This window comes from Biomphalaria glabrata, chromosome 1 (genome assembly GCF_947242115.1).
Source record: "Biomphalaria glabrata chromosome 1, xgBioGlab47.1, whole genome shotgun sequence".
NCBI lineage: Eukaryota > Metazoa > Mollusca > Gastropoda > Planorbidae > Biomphalaria > Biomphalaria glabrata.
The window spans coordinates 59,405,457-59,421,984 of record NC_074711.1 but is presented as its reverse complement, the minus strand read 5'-3'; the positions used below and the strand labels follow the sequence as shown (position 1 = coordinate 59,421,984).

Here is a 16,528-nt window from a genome sequence, read left to right as displayed (position 1 = left end):
TTACTCTAGTCAAATGTGAATATTCATTTGTTATGAATCTCACTGTTCTATTTTGTGTCTGTTCCAGTTTCTTAATGTTTTCTTGAGTTGAGGGGTCCCAAACAGAGGATGCATATTCTATTATTGGCCTAACCAAGGTTAAATAACATTTTAGTTTTATGTTCTTATTTGATTTATAGAAATTTCTTTTAATAAATCCTAATGCTTTGTTTGATTTTTTTGTAGTTTCATCAATATGTGGATTCCATGACAGTTTTTCATTTATTATAACACCTAGGTATTTTGCGTTTTTAGTCTGTGTTACTGGTTTGCCATGAATAAGATAAGTAGAATTAATTTGTTTTAGTTTTTTTGTTACTCTTAACAACTGACATTTTTCTGGGTGGAAAGACATGCTCCAATTTGATTCCCATTTCTGTAATTCATCTAATTCTCTTTGTAAAATATCTGTGTCTTGTGTTATTTTTATTGTTCTATATATTATGCAATCGTCTGCAAATAATCTGACTTTTGTTCCTGAAGTAATGCAATTTGGTAAATCATTTATGTAAATTAAAAATAGTAGTGGACCCAAGACTGTTCCTTGAGGTACACCTGAGTTTATTGTTATCGGTGTTGATTTAGAGCCATTTATTATTACAGTTTGTTCTCTCCCTATCAGAAAATCTTTAATCCACTGATGCAGTGGACCATTAATGCCAAAATATTTTAATTTTTTAAGCAAACTATGGTGGTGAACTTTGTCAAAAGCCTTATAAAAATCTAGTAAGATAGCATCTATTTGTTCACTATTATCTAAACCTTTAGAAAAATTATCAATTAGTCCTATTAGTTGTGTTTCACATGATCTATATTTCCTAAAGCCATGTTGGTATGGTGTGAGGACATTTTGTTTGTCTAAGTGGTTTATGATGTTGCTACATATTATGTGTTCTAGGATTTTACATGTGATGCTGGTAAGTGATACTGGTCTGTAGTTTCCTGGGTCAGATTTTTCTCCTTTTTTAAATAGGGGGGTGACATTAGCTTCTTTCCAGTCCTTTGGTACTCTGCCCTGGTTAAGTGAAGCCTGAAAGAGTATCTTGAACACTGGGCTAGCTCATTGCTTAGTTCTTTGAGTAATCTAGCTGGAATACCATCAGGTCCAGACGCTTTATTTGGTTTGGTGTTGGCTAATAGTTTTTGAATTCCATTTTCGTGATCTAACATTGCCCAATACAATATGAGGCAGATAGACCCTTTGTCCTCTTTTCCTGCTTTTGACTCGAACTCTTCCTCTACGGCCTCGTTTGTTTCGCTTTGTCTGAGTGTTGATGGGCTCATGGTGGTTTGTTATGTATCGGCCATTTGTTTCCAAGATGACGGGTGTGTACATAGATTCATTGATGATCATATTATTTATGCTATCCACTGAAACACTGTTTTTAACATGCACACTAATAAAATAGTCCATAAAACTAGAAACACTTTTATTCCCTAAAACACAACACAATATGAAAGGAATAATAGAAAACAAATGCTGATTATGTCGCAGTGTAATCTGTTCGCCTGCTGAGCGGCGCCCCGGAAGCATAGAAATGAAAGCATTCAAAATGTCATCGGGTTTTTTTTTTTTAATTTGTTAACGTGTTTTATCAAAATCAATGCGTTGATAAATAAATTTTTACCTCAAAATACCCAGGAGATTTTTGTTGTTTTTTTTTTTCATTTTTATTTTTTACCTTAATATCATTCATTAAATGAAAGAAAAAAAAAGCCTTGTAACCCAACTAAGTATTGTAAATTGTTAATTGGTTACACATTTTTTTTTAGGTATTCTATCATAAACCAACAATGATGGTCTGTGGTCTGCAACAGTTTGATTTAATCTTTTTTCAGAGACAGACCTCAATTACTTAATGAGTATGGCACTTCAAAAAATAGCCTTCATTCCTTTTGGCTTTCTGATTGATCAGTGGCGCTGGAAGGTGTTTCGAGGGGAAACAACTCCAGATAAATACAATGAAGAGTGGTGGAACCTGAGGTATCTAACAACTGTTTAAATGTTTGTATAATGTTTTATATGTTTCGGATGTTCTTAAGAGTTCAAGATGGTTTACTTCCTAGTTCAAACCTCCCGCAGGACGACGGGGGATGGCAGCGGGCAGGGTATAAGAGACCATCGAGAAATCTGAACGACAGTCCAGCGCGCATAACGCACGACCAGGCAGCCAACTATGTGGATCTACTATTAAATAAAAAAAAAAGAACATTAACTCTAATTCAAAAAAGAAATTGTTTCTGTCATATTTAAATTATGCTCGCTACTAATGGCAACGACAGTTGTTCAGTGACTAAAAACTTTGGTGTATCAATCACAGTTAAAATAACTCAGGAGAAACTGTTACAAAATAAAATCAATATGAATTGCTTTCTTGTATCATTCATTAATGTCTAGAGTCTAGACCGAAGTGTAGTTCACAAATTTGTAACTAGGGTTAGGGTCAACAAGTATTCTCAAGGTAAACCATATACAATTATTACAAACACAAGTGTATTTTAATACTCACAATGTGGATCTGCCCTAATATTTCATTTATATAGAGTCATATATCTTCAGTATTATGTGCCCATTTGTATTCTAGTACTCAAGAGTGTATATTTTAATTCCATTGTATAGTGAATTGGATTTGTGGTCAGTGAAATCCGTTCAACGAACTTCTTCATTAAGCTTGGATATTGTGTCAGGAGATAGAGCTTAAGAATTAATTACCACTTGTTTGTAAACATGTTAGTAAAATGTTTCGGATGTTCCTTCAGAGTTAAAGATAATTTACTTCCTAGCCCAAACAGGACAATGAGGGATGAGAGCAGGCAGGGTTTGAACCCGGGACTATTGATAAGTCAGAACGACAGTCCAGCGCGCAAACCGCACGACCAGGCAGCCATCTATTCTCATTGTTGTAACCATCTAACACTTCACAGTTTGTTAAATGTTACGTTTTACTTCCCTAGATGTCGTTACCAAGGTGTCTCCCCACCTGTAGAGAGGACGTCTGCAGACTTTGACCCGGGAGCCAAATTTCACATTCCAGCTAATGTTCCTTATATACGGTAAATCAACCAACTAAAATCTGAAGTAGGTCACATGTTGAAAGTGTAACAAAGCTTTATGGAAATATCAGACCATCATATTTATTGTACAATTCTAAGCAAGAGATGTGTTTTAATGACATGTAGCAAGCAAACTAAAATACATTTCCTAAATATTGTTGACGAATAAAACAAAAAGTTTGTATAATTGTGATATCAAAGCTGTTTTCAGAAAAACGTAGTTGTAAAATCAGATGAAATTGTTTCAGTTAATATCAATAATTGATTATTAATATAAAAGTTTTTTTGTCGGGTAATAACAATCATAAAAGTCAAGATTGTTTTAATAGTATAAACATGAAACAAAATGATTACATTTCGAGAAACAACAGAAAAATTTCCAATATCACTTAAAATAGCCAAATGAGTTTAAAATTAACGATATTTCTCATTCTTTTTTTTGTACATTTGTTCATCAGATTTAACTTGATACTTAGGACATAAGGTCATCAGATTTAACTTGATACTTAGGACATCAGGTCATCAGATTTAACTTGATACTTAGGACATTAGGTCATCAGATTTAACTTGATACTTAGGACATAAGGTCATAGGATTTAACTTGATATTTAGGACATAAGGTCATCAGATTTAACTTGATACTTAGGACATAAGGTCATCAGATTTAACTTGATACTAAGGACATAAGGTCATCAGATTTAACTTGATACTTAGGACAAAAGGTCATCAGATTTAACTTGATACTTAGAAAAAAAGGTCATCAGATTTAAATTGATAATTAGGACATTAAGTCATCAGATTTAAATTGATACTTAGGACATTAGGTCATCAGATTTAACTTGATACTTCGGACATAAGGTCATCAGATTTGACTTGATACTAAGGACATAAGGTCATCAGATTTAACTTGATACTTAGAACATAAGGTCATCAGATTTAACTTGATACTTAAGACAAAAGGTCATCAGATTTAACTTGATACTTAGGAAATAAGGTCATCAGATTTAAATTGATACTAATGACATAAGGTCATCAGATTTAAATTGATACTTAGGACATAAGGTCATCAGATTTAACTTGATACTTAGGACATAAGGTCATCAGATTTAACTTGATACTTAGGACATAAGGTCATCAGATTTAAATTGATACTTAGGACATTAGGTCATCAGATTTAAATTGATACTTAGGACATTAGGTCATCAGATTTAAATTGATACTTAGGACATTAGGTCATCAGATTTAAATTGATACTTAAGACATTAGGTCATCAGATTTTACTTGATAATCTGGACATTGGGTCATCAGATTTTACTTGATAATCTAAACATTGGGTCATCAGATTTTCAGTGGCGTAGCTAGGGTGGGGAAAGGAGGGGGGAAATTTGAAGATCCCCGGATCCCAATTGATGGTGGTTCCCAAATGAGTGTCAGAAATTTGTTTTTAAATATTACGTCACTGTCATGTAATCTTGCTTTTCACGTTACTCTATAAGTTCGTGACCCTGTTGCATGTATTTCACGCAGATTTTTAACTCTTTCCGTGCGGGGTTACTCTCAATTTCAAGGTGTAGCGCTGACTAGTGTCGTGTTACTCTCGGGGTAGTTTATTTCATCATCCTTATCATTTAAGAAGAAACCAGATAAGAGCACAGAAAACAAAGGAGACCATGAACGTGTCAAAGAAAAGTATCACTATTCAGATGATTCATACACAGATACAGCAGTCGAAGAAGTGAAAATGTCTCTTGGTGAGAGAAGTAGTGCTGAAGAGACTCCAGGGGAATACCCTTTTACCACAGTCAGAGAAAACATCTGAAGTAAGTGATGATGAGTCAAGTGATGGTCTTCCAAAATCACTTTCTCCAGCTCTATGGATAATGACACCCCGATGAAAACGTGTGTTACTTTCCCTGTTTGCATGATGAAATACAGGCAAATCGCTTGTTCAATGATGTACTTGATGCACGAGCACTTTTCATCAACAAACCAGTACCACAATCACCAAAAGAGACATATTGAAGAAGCTGGCCTCATCTTATCTTCTTATATGATACAGACGTTACTTCAAAAAAGAAGATGATTACTTCCTACGAGTCATGTATTTAGTCATGCATATTAACCATTGACCTTAATTCCGCCTCATATGGTAATGATGTGTGCTCAAACCTCCAACAGAATACTGCTAACTCAGGCCACTTCCATTGCGTCATGTGAGACATCATTCTTAAAGCCTTAGTTAATCAGAAACTATCTCAGGAGCACAATGACGCAAGAAAGGATTAGCATGGCTTTAATGTCAGCGGAGCCAGAGACAGAATCGATGTAGATTATTTTATAGCTGCCTTTGCTGCAGGAAAGCATGACGTGAAACGATATGAAAATTGTCATTTTTGCATTATTTCGCAAAAAAAAAAAAAAAAAAAACTATATTTTTCATTAAAAGAATCTTTATGGTTATTTTTTGTTAATTTTACTGATATACTGTACCAATTTGAATTTAGACTTATATATTTATTAAGTGCATTATCTAATGTCATGATGTCGAATTTCAAAATGCAAGGGGCCCCCAAACGGGTCAATCCTTCGGGCCCCCGAATCCCTAGCTACGCCCCTGCAGATTTTACTTGATAATCTGGACATTTGGTCATCAGACTTTACTTGATAATCTGGACATTTGGTCATCAGACTTTACTTGATAATCTGGACATTTGGTCATCAGACTTTACTTGATAATCTGGACATTTGGTCATCAGACTTTACTTGATAATCTGGACATTTGGTCATCAGACTTTACTTGATAATCTGGACATTTGGTCATCAGACTTTACTTGATAATCTGGACATTTGGTCATCAGACTTTAATTCTGAAAATATCAAGACGTATGAACCGTGAAATTCCATTGTAACAGTCTTAAACATGTTATATTTTTACGGTAAATAAATGTCATAGAACTGTTACATTGGCTATTTTAATCATCATTTCATTTTTTCTCAGGTATTTTGTAAGTTTCGTTATTCAGTTCCAATTCCATAAGGCTCTGTGTAACCTCACTGGCCATCAAGGACCTCTACACAGATGTGATATTTATAACAACAAGGAAGCTGGTAAAAAGCTTAGGTAAGTGATGGCTAGAACTTGTCTTTATGTTCAAAAATTTAATTTAAATCTAAATCTAAAATCTAAATCGACCACCTGCGGACAATGGTTTTGCTTGCCCTGGATGTGGCAAAATATGTAGGTCACAGCTGGGGCTGCGCAGTCACGGGTAATACTGTATTCCTCACTAATCTTCGGACTCGAAGACAAGCCTTAATTTAAATGAATAGACGCAGTCTCTGTGTGTTGTGTAGGGACTAATCGTAACTTTAAACAAATTTGCTGAACACAGTTTTTGCCCTTGACTTTTAAATTAGGGTCAACGTTAACATCAGTTTTAGCTCCCCACCTTGAATGACATTAAAGCAAGATCAAAGTTATTGACAGCTTTAATTTGTTTCAAACTTGCCTCTTTATCCATCTTTCTAAAAATAAATATAACCAGAGCCTAAAATCTAGTAAAGGAGATGGAGTGATGGAGCGGTAGAGCGCTTGGCTTCCGGACCGGGGGGTTCAGGAGTGGTTCTTGGAGAAGACTGGGATTGTAAATTTCGGGGTTTTTTGGGGTTTTTTGTCCAGCCAGCTCTAAAGGGTACCTCACATTAGATGGGAAAAGTAAAGGCGGTTGGTCGTTGTGCTGGCCACACAACACCCTCGTTAACAATGGGACACAGAAACAAATGACCTTTACCTTATCTGCCCCATACATCGCAACGTCTGAAAAGGAAACTTTTTTTTTCTTTAATATCTGGTGATGGATTTGAGTAGGTTTATGTGGAGGTACTGGGCAGGACTTCATAAATTCAATATAAATAAACGTAATATATCTAAATGTAAAAGCATGAGCTACCAAAGTCACTAGTTAAACTCTTCAAAAAGAATGCAGATTTAAAGGACATGATGAACACACTCTTGTGCTATTACAGAAGGACATTATTTGCTTATCCCTGGGCCCAATTAATGTTGTTGTTTTTCTAAATTTTCGGTCATTATACTGTCTTGAAATGTTATTATCTACTTGAAAATCACGCACAACAGCATATATCACGGTCAGAGGCAATGCATCACTTGATTTTGTGAATGAATTGAAGTGAAAGTACAAATACATTATGGCGCACATACTTTAAAACTTCTTGTGTACTGTTCAATGTAGCTGGTTGCTACTACATCTACGAGTTCTAAAACGTGATATTTTATATTAACTAGATGATAATGTAACAAACCAGAACTCAACCAAACACGGTAATATTTATTCCGAAAGAAGGGCACAAATCAATGCCGTTAGATTGAAAAACAAGTCTTGACTAAAGCATTACTGAATCGGGTCTCTTTACTGTAAATCTTTCTCTAGCTCCGTTCCAAGTTTTTTTAATGTGCCATCATGTCACTAAGGCAATCCCCGATTAGTCTCAACGTCTACGCGTCCAAACTTGTCGTTACAGTATGATATGATAACTGTTTTACATGTTTTCCTATGTATGTCAGTTTATACTTCATGTTTAAACATCAGTTAACAATGAAAAAAAGTAAGATGTACTTACGTGATAAGTCATGTGAAAACATAATAGCTCTAGTATTTACAATTTACATTCTTAATAATTCTTATGATGCTTATTTCAGTGATATGTTAAAACTTGGATCTTCCAAACCTTGGACTGAAGCCATGTATCTTTTGACTGGTCAGTACAAAATGGACGCACAGCCGCTAATGGACTACTTTAAACCTCTTCTGGATTATCTTCGTGTTCAAAATGAAAATGATTACGGCTGGCACCCCAATTGCCCTACGTTTGCCCCCACCCCGACACCAAAGCCAAGCACTTGTAATAACAATGTAAATATTCTACGAGCCTCAACATTGTTACTTACTTTGTTTTGTTTTCTTATATTTTTGTAAGAGTGTGACTTTATATATAAAAGTTTTGTTATTTTTTTGGCTTTGTACTTGTTTTAATATCTAAAACATTTTTTTTTAACTTTCATGAATAGGATAAGTGGAATTTATTTATTTTTTTTTTTTACTCTTAATAACTGACATTTTTCTGGGTGGAAAGACATGCTTCAATTTGATTCCCATTTCTGTAATTCATCTAATTCTCTTTGTAAAATGTCGGTGTCTTGTGTTGTTTTTATTGTTCTATACATTATGCAATCGTTTGTAAGTAATCTGAATTTGTTCCTAAACTAATGCAATTAGGTAAATCATTCCTTTACTCTCTGTGGATTTAACATCGAGATAGCTAGATTTTCACACACACACAAATCACTTTATCCTGATCCTTGTTGACTCTTTGATGTTTAAACTCCGGTGTATGTTCATCAAGCAATAGAAATGCAATAAGAAAGAAAAAAGATATAAAAATATGACTAAATGTGGGAGTAATATAATGGAACCTAACAAAAAAAAGAGGAACATGAAAATATTGGTAGACATTTTGAAATATAGTAAAAATGAATAATGTCAAGAGTGCCTTATTGAAAAGTTACTAAAAAATGATAATTACTTTGTCCTGCAAGGGAGATAAATTAGAAATCACATTCTACAGTGCCGATGAGCACACAAAGATCATGATATGGTTTTAAATTACTTCCCTTGATACACCAAAAAGCTTGCTATTGATCATTTATAGATGAGCCTCCTTGTTTGGACATCTCCAGTGGGTGAGAACTGTTATAGCACAGAGTGTGATTGTAAAATACGACTGCAGTTGATAGGGGGGAAAGGATTTAAAATAGCATAAAATTTTAGGATTATATACCTACGTCTTATTAGATAATGAAAGATAATAAACGAATTAATTTTTTGTTTAATGTAATGTTCAAAAATCAATTGGCTTTCAAATTATTAAATACTCTCGTTGGATCGTATTTAGACTCATAAAGATTATATGTCTTATGAGAGATAATTAGATCTTACCTAGCGGGCATAGCCAATACGTAAATATGGTTTCTATTTACATGTATAGTAATGCAGTGGCGTAGCTAGAGTATATGATGCCTGGTGCGGGACCTCATCTTGATGGCCCCCCCCCCCCCACCAAAAAAAAAAAAGCTAACTAAATAATAACATTGTAAAACCTTACTTTTTTTTGTTGAAAATAATATGTATTCATTAATCAAATATTTTTAATTCAAAAAAATCACTTTTACATAAACATACTACAAGTGAATTTTACGAGCTTTCTTGCTGGCAAAAGTATCAATAATTTTATCTAAATCAATTTTTTTTCCACCAGCTCTTGTTCAATGAACAAAATGGCTAAATTAGTGAGTCGTAAATTTGTCATCGTTGATCGGAAGTAATTCTTGATCAGTTTCAGTTTGGAAAAACTTCTCTCGCATAAAGCGACGTTTACAGCAATAGTCAAAAATATGTGAATCTTGAGGACTTCTTCTTCTTCTTCATCGTTCTCATTGTTATGTTGGAGTGTTCATATGACTAGACCAATACATGAGATGAACTGCGCAGTGGTTTCCAAATCAGGGAGCTCTCCATATAGTTTTCTTTCTATTGGGGTGATTTGGGGCCAATGTCTTATACGGGCCTCTTGGTAGAGAGAGCAGTTTTGGAGGACGTGGTCGGCATTTTCTGGTGATACTCCACATGGGCAGATTTCACTGGTTCCAATTTTGAGCTTCCGGAACATGTGTTGTCGCATTCTGTTGTGTCCGGTCCTGAGTCGAAAGATTAGACGTTGGTCTTGTCCGGATAGCTTATAGTAAGCGTCATCTTTCTTGTGATTTGGATGAGAGCTCGTCCATTTCTCATTTATTTTATCTACAATTAATTTCTTCATTTCTTCTGGATAGAGTGCAGAGTTTACTTGTGAGTTTGTTCTCCCACTCTTGGCGAGTGTGTCAGCCTTCTCATTTCCTGCTAGTTGTATGTGAGCTGGTATCCATTGAATAACAGTTGTTTTTTTTTCATGAAGACGATATTCGGGTCTGAATCATCTAGCTGATATTTATTTATAAATTTCAAGAGCTCAACAGGTCCTTGTTTTGGAAGTTCGAAGGCTTCTGATGAAACTAACAAACCGTTGAAGCCTCTTTCGCTCCAGCAGAAATTCGTTTTTATCAATCGAGATTGAGTTCGACCTGAGGATTTAATAGCTGGGAAAGCGACAAAAATTCATACCTATCTGCTACATCATGAAGTTGCTCGAATCGAATGATTATTTCTTGAACAATCCTGTCCAAGGTAGAATAAATTTCCCTTCGTCACTTTTCTAACCAGGCATCTTTTTCTTATGGCCAATACGTTTTTGAGGTTCTCTCGATTACTACTTAAAAATGTCTCTAATGTTTTTAGTTTGAGTGAGCAGTCTCGAATAGACAATCCTTGTTTTTGAAAGTAGACTTGCGCATTAATTTTAGTTAAAACAGGAGCCCAAAATCCAAGATAGGTGAGGAAACTAAAAGACTGAATAGCAACCAATAATCCACCTGCTTCAGATCTAGTCGATGAATTTTCATCTCTGCTAGATATTGTCTCCAGAGTTTCTATAATTTTAGAAAATGTATTCCTAACCATCTTGACGGCTTCTCCTCTGGCGCTCCAGCGGGTCAAAACTAAACGTTTAAGGCTAGTTCCTGTTATATTGATGAGGATATCCCAGCGGTGTGTTGAAGTTGGGAAAAAGTGTACCAAAAAATGTTACCGAATTGACTTCAGCTTCAGCAGCTCGAATTCCTGCTAAATTAAGAGAATGGTTTAAGCAGGCGATGAATAGTGCTTTGGGATTTACTTCTATAATACGTTTTTGGACACCGTAGTTTTGACCTTTCAAGACCGCAGCATTATCATAGCCTTGACCCCTGCAGTCCATTATGTCTAAGCCATTCGAACGCAGTTTCTCTAGAATCATCTTAGCGATTCCAGCAGCATGCTTGTCCTTTGTGTCGATGAAATCAATAAAAGACTCACGAACCTGCACCCCGTCATTATCCATGACAAAGTACCGTAAAATTTGGAAAGTTTGATCCAACTTTGAGATGTCAGGTGTACTGTCAAAAATCATATATAAATATTTGGCTTGTTTTACTGCTGTATGATTTGAATTTTTAACGTGATCCCCCAATATTGTAATAAATTTATTTTGTATTTGTGGAGACAAGAATGTATTCGGTCTGGAACAAAGCTTAGTTCGAAGCACATGCTCCCTCAAGAGTGGATCGTATTTTGATAGTAATTTTACTAACTCCAAGTCACTCTTTGATCCATGCCGTCAGCCAATTCAATCAGAGATGCCGATTTCTCCGTCTGAGCTTAAAATGGTTTTGAGGCGCTAGCCAGACGAGTCTGTCTTGAGCACTGTTCATCATGTTGCTTACTTTACAGTATTACAATTAACTAGTTAGTTTAAAAAAATCGTAGAAAACAAAGGTTAGCTTATTTAAAAATATTGACATTACAATAGAATTATTTCAAAAATTAAACTATAAAGAATCATAAAGAAATGAATAAACTAAGACAATTGTTTAGAGCTAGAGTTTAGTAATATATTTGTAAACTATATCTAGATTAAACCAATGGACTAAACAATGAAGTAAAAAAGGTTGGCCTATCTTCCTCTTCTTCTTTATATTACAGAGCATTGATCAGTGTAGTAACAACATGTACCGTGTGTCCGAAATAAATGTAGTAAATTAGATTCAAACTGTTCTAAAGCTTACATTGTATTGAAGAAATAGTCAAGGAGATGAAACAAAATAGCGACATGACTAGTTTATAAATCGTTAGTTCATGTTTAAAATACAGTAGTTTATGTTTGTTCGTGTCCATACAATTATTCGCTTTTACTGAAAAGCTCAGGGAAATAGGAAATTAATACACACTGGGGGAATTTTGGTGCCCCTCTCCACTTGGTGCCCTGTGCGGCCCGCACCACCGGCACATTGGTAGCTACGCCACTGTAGCAATGTGCTTATAAAGTAGGGCAATAACATATGCATATTGTTATTTCTAAAGTTGGAACCTTTTCTTTTAACAAAGCTTATATCAACTTACTCTGATACAAAAAAAGACAATTAAGCCTTCAGTATTTACAGGTACGGCCAAATATGTAGGGTTTCGTCCCTTAGATACTTTTTTCCCTCCCCCACCAATTTTTGGATCAAGTTGAAACTCTTAAAAAAAAAGATTATTGTACCTAGAAGAATTACACAAATCAATTTAAAAACTAAACAATTAATCAATTAATTATTGATCATTGCTTTTTTGTTCTTGGTATCTAATGAAGGAAAGAAATAGCACTTGACTTTTACATTATTGAGAGATATAATTGTAAGTGTGGAGTTCTTTCCCTGAATTAAGCTTCCACGTCAGTTTGTTGGACCAATCAAATTGTTTTTCAATGTAAATTTTCAATAAGCTTATGATATATTGGCCTTTCGGAATTAAAGAGCAGCTTTAATTTTTTACAATGCTATATGTATATCTTTTGAAATGTTAAAACATATTTATAACATTCCATTTATCTATAAATAATTTTAAAAATATGTATATGCTTACTTACACATGTAAATTTAAATTGTATTTAAGAACTATTTATTATGAAAAAAAGAATCTTTTAAAGTAACCAAAGCAGCATATGATAAAATAATAAAATATTTACTTAAAAAATAAATTTGTTTTCCATATTATATTAGTTGATTTCATTTAATTTGATTATATATACATCAGAAAATGGGGAAATTGTCTTCTCTACAATAGCATGAAAGGCTCTCCCATCATTTCGAATTTTAGAGCTAATGGATGTCATTTTATTAGACAACTCTGGGGCCTAAAACAAAGTTCACCGCATAGCTTTCTTACAAAGTTAATATCTCCGTTTCTAATGTATATAAAGACATACACAACTCCTTAAGCTTAGACTAGTTCTCTGATTAAGTACGAGTGATTTTACCCTATAAAAACATAACAAGATAATGAAACTGTACGAAAAGATTTAGATGAAAGAGATGGTATTCAACTTGGTGCATATTTATGTCTTACTACTAGCTACAACAATTAGATGTGAAATGTCTTATTTAGCCATCAATGCCACTTGTGTTTTTGGTTTTTACAAATCTTATATCGATTCTTGCGTCTGTCTTTCAGTCAGTCGGTCTAGTACAAATTATGAATACATTATTTCTACGACTTTTGGATAAAGTTTATACTGTTGGTCTCAGACAGTCTCGCATATGGTTTCAAATTTGCCTTTTTTTTTAACCAATCTTCTGTCGAATGAACAAATTAAATTTTAAGATACTATGGAAATGCTGTGTAGCGCTATATTTGATAGCGATATTAAACTAAACATTTCAAGCAAAAAATGTTTCTAGTTGCGAATTAGGTAACTATCAAGAAAAATGCAAAAAAAATATATATTTTTTAAAAAAGCTAATATTAAGTGTAATTGTATCAATTTGTTTATAGTTCTAGTCATCTAGACTGACAAACAAATCTGTGAGATTGGAAATATTTTTTACCCATTGTTTTTGTTTCGCGCTATTTCCTGCTTTTAGCTTTCTCACTACGTTATGGTCCTAGCACTTGTCTGGACAAGTTGAAAAATACTTGATGGGGGGGGGGGGGGGGGGAGAAGGAGGTAACTGGTTTATAGCTTGGTTAAATGTATTTATAACAAAAATGTGAACGACCTGAATTCAAAATCAAGTACTATACACTACTTAAGACAATACGGTCACTGCGCCATGAAAAGATAAGGGTTAATAGTTATTTAAAGTTAGTTGAAAGCTTTTCTCTACAAACAATAAAGGGGACTAATTCAACTTAGACCTAAATTTGAACCTAAATATGACAATCTGTTATCCAAACAATCACATCCTCATGCATCGTATTCATTTGGCGTTGATATCAAATATATTTCTGATTGTAATGCACAAAATGATATTCACGTTTTCTATTTATATATATAAAGTATTAAAAAATAAAACAAAATGGGGGTTCCAGACAGTGAAAAAGAGAGATAGAGAGAGAGAGAGATTGGGCAGTGAAATTTCATTGTAACAGATACACTAATTCACGGGCTAAAAAAGTCTGTTGGGTTGATCGTTAAAATGTGGCCCGTTTATTATAATACAAAAAAGAAAAGAACGAGCTGTTCTGGCTACAATAAACAATTTAAAGCCTAGAAACAAATCAAGTGTGTACTATCTCATTTCTTTTACTCTAAACACGGCAAACACGGCATTCCCCTGTGTTGCTCTGGTACATTATATTTAAGTTTGCGCAAGATCCTCAATGTTTTGATTTTAAAAATTAAATTTCTTGTTTAGTAGCTGCGCATAACTATAATGATTGTTACAAATATTACTTGGAATAATTTGTCTGCGACTGTATTTTAATTTAAAAAAATAAAGTAGATAAATCTTTCAGTCAACGTAACAGTACACTTTCAGTCAACATAACAGTACACTTTTAGACAACATAACAGTACACTTTCAGACAGCATAACAGTCACTTTTCAGACAACATAACAGTACACTTTTCAGACAACATAACAGTACACTTTGCATGATAACAAGTTGTAAAAATAAGACATTGTCAAGATGTATTGCAACTGATGAAAGAATGTTGTTAGTCTATGCCTTAGTTGAAAAAATCAAACAAGTTCTTTGAAAATTAAGACAGCTATTGCTCAGAAAGCTTGTTCTAACCAAAAGGTTTAATGATAAAAAATATTTCTGAGAATTAATAGTTTATTCGCCAGCAACTGGTCATGTTTCTTGCGTTAACTTTTCAAATTCTTTTCATGCACAAATATCAGCGATACAATTTGTGATTGGTGCAAGATCTAGGCCTATATATTTCGAAGTCACGAAGAACATAGAAATAACAAGGTTACAAAGACAGTTTGTGTGGAAACACAAACTTAAAATCAGCCCCCGAAGGGCTATTTTCAGAAAGAACATCCAAATGAAATTAGGCCAATATCAAAGACAAATGAGAGATAAGAATGGAGAAGGAAGGTTAACAGATCTTGTGTAGTGCCCCAACGGTCCCGCAGATCAGAGGATAGGTGAAAGTGAATGTAAAGTTAGATGTGAACCTGGCCTAACTAGTTCCCCTTTCAGACCTTGTGGTCTATAGGGCAGATGATGTAAAGTTCATCTGTTTTTGTGGCCTACGGTTAACGAGGGTGTCATGTAGCCAGCAGAACGACCAACCGCCGTTAATTTTCCCCAACTAATGTCAGGTACCCATTAGAGCTAAGTGGACTCAGAGGCGCCCAAGGATTCCAAGGTTGAAAATCCCAGTCTTCACCAGGATTCGAACCCTGGACCCCCGGTTCGGAAGCCAAGCGCTTTGCCGCTCAGCCACCGCGCCTCCCCTGGCCTAACTGATGTCTTATAATTTATCTAATTGTGTTTATAGAGCTCAATCTCTTATTTAAAAAAATGAAGTTTACAAGATTACTATTCGTTTTAAATTAGGTCTATTTCATAATGCATATTAATTAGCTTTTTCTCCTAAGAAAACTGCTTGCATAACTGATTTTAAAAATTAGATTTTTCGATTTCAGAAAAAAAAAGTAGCCGTTGCATCAGAACTTTGAATGGTCTAAAATATTGTGATGTCGGATTTTCAGTATCTTTTCTAGTTTACGAGATCTAAACGGGACGGACGGACAGACGGACAGACATTTTGCACAAAACTAATGTGAGCAGGTCAGGCAGGCGCGAGTGGATAGAGAGAGAACCTATTCTCTGCTGCTCAACATTAAAATTTTATACAGTAGGCAGATGTTTGCGCTACTGGGTGGGCTCATCTGTGACACCTCAGTCTACGACCAAGGGGCTAGAGTCACCTAAGTAACCAGACATACTAAACTAAACTAAATGGAAACAAGATAACAAACTTTAGTTTAGTATAAATAAACAAAATGAAACTTTATTTACATGGAATCAAATAATAATAAAATATAATATAGGCTATACACTAACCACTATAAACTACCCTCTAAATCTACACCACTACAAACACTAACAAACTAACCTAACTAACACAAACTGATCAAACCAACTATCTAACAAAATCACTACAACTACTACACTAGACCTAGATCTACACAAACACACTACAATAAACTAGTCTAGATCTACAATATGCTACTATTACACTCATAACACTAACACTAAAACAAGAATATCTTATCCTTAGGCTCAGTACCTTACTATTCACTAAGAACAGAACTGAGAAACAGACTATAAATATAACTAAGTTTACTAAGGCGATAATAAAGAAACAAAATAACACTAGCTTAAGCTTCCCTAGAATTAGATCTAGAATAGATCTACAGAAACAATAACAAAACTATCAATAGC

At 34.4% G+C, this 16,528-nt stretch overlaps 1 protein-coding gene across 9 annotated transcripts in view; it reads left to right on the top strand.

The window, feature by feature from the left end:
* The window catches only part of LOC106074586 (angiotensin-converting enzyme-like), a 71,007-nt gene extending 58,827 nt beyond the window's left edge, over nucleotides 1–12,180 (top strand). For all 9 annotated transcript variants that reach the window (XM_056004998.1, XM_056005035.1, XM_056005012.1 and 6 more), the window contains exons 11-14: nucleotides 1,879–2,023; nucleotides 2,995–3,093; nucleotides 6,092–6,214; nucleotides 7,814–12,180. In XM_056004998.1, the coding sequence (XP_055860973.1) occupies nucleotides 1,879–2,023; nucleotides 2,995–3,093; nucleotides 6,092–6,214; nucleotides 7,814–8,090 (644 nt within the window). In that variant the 3' untranslated portion in view covers nucleotides 8,091–12,180. The remainder of the gene's footprint in view (nucleotides 1–1,878; nucleotides 2,024–2,994; nucleotides 3,094–6,091; nucleotides 6,215–7,813) is intronic.
* Nucleotides 12,181–16,528: the final 4,348 nt, after the last annotated feature.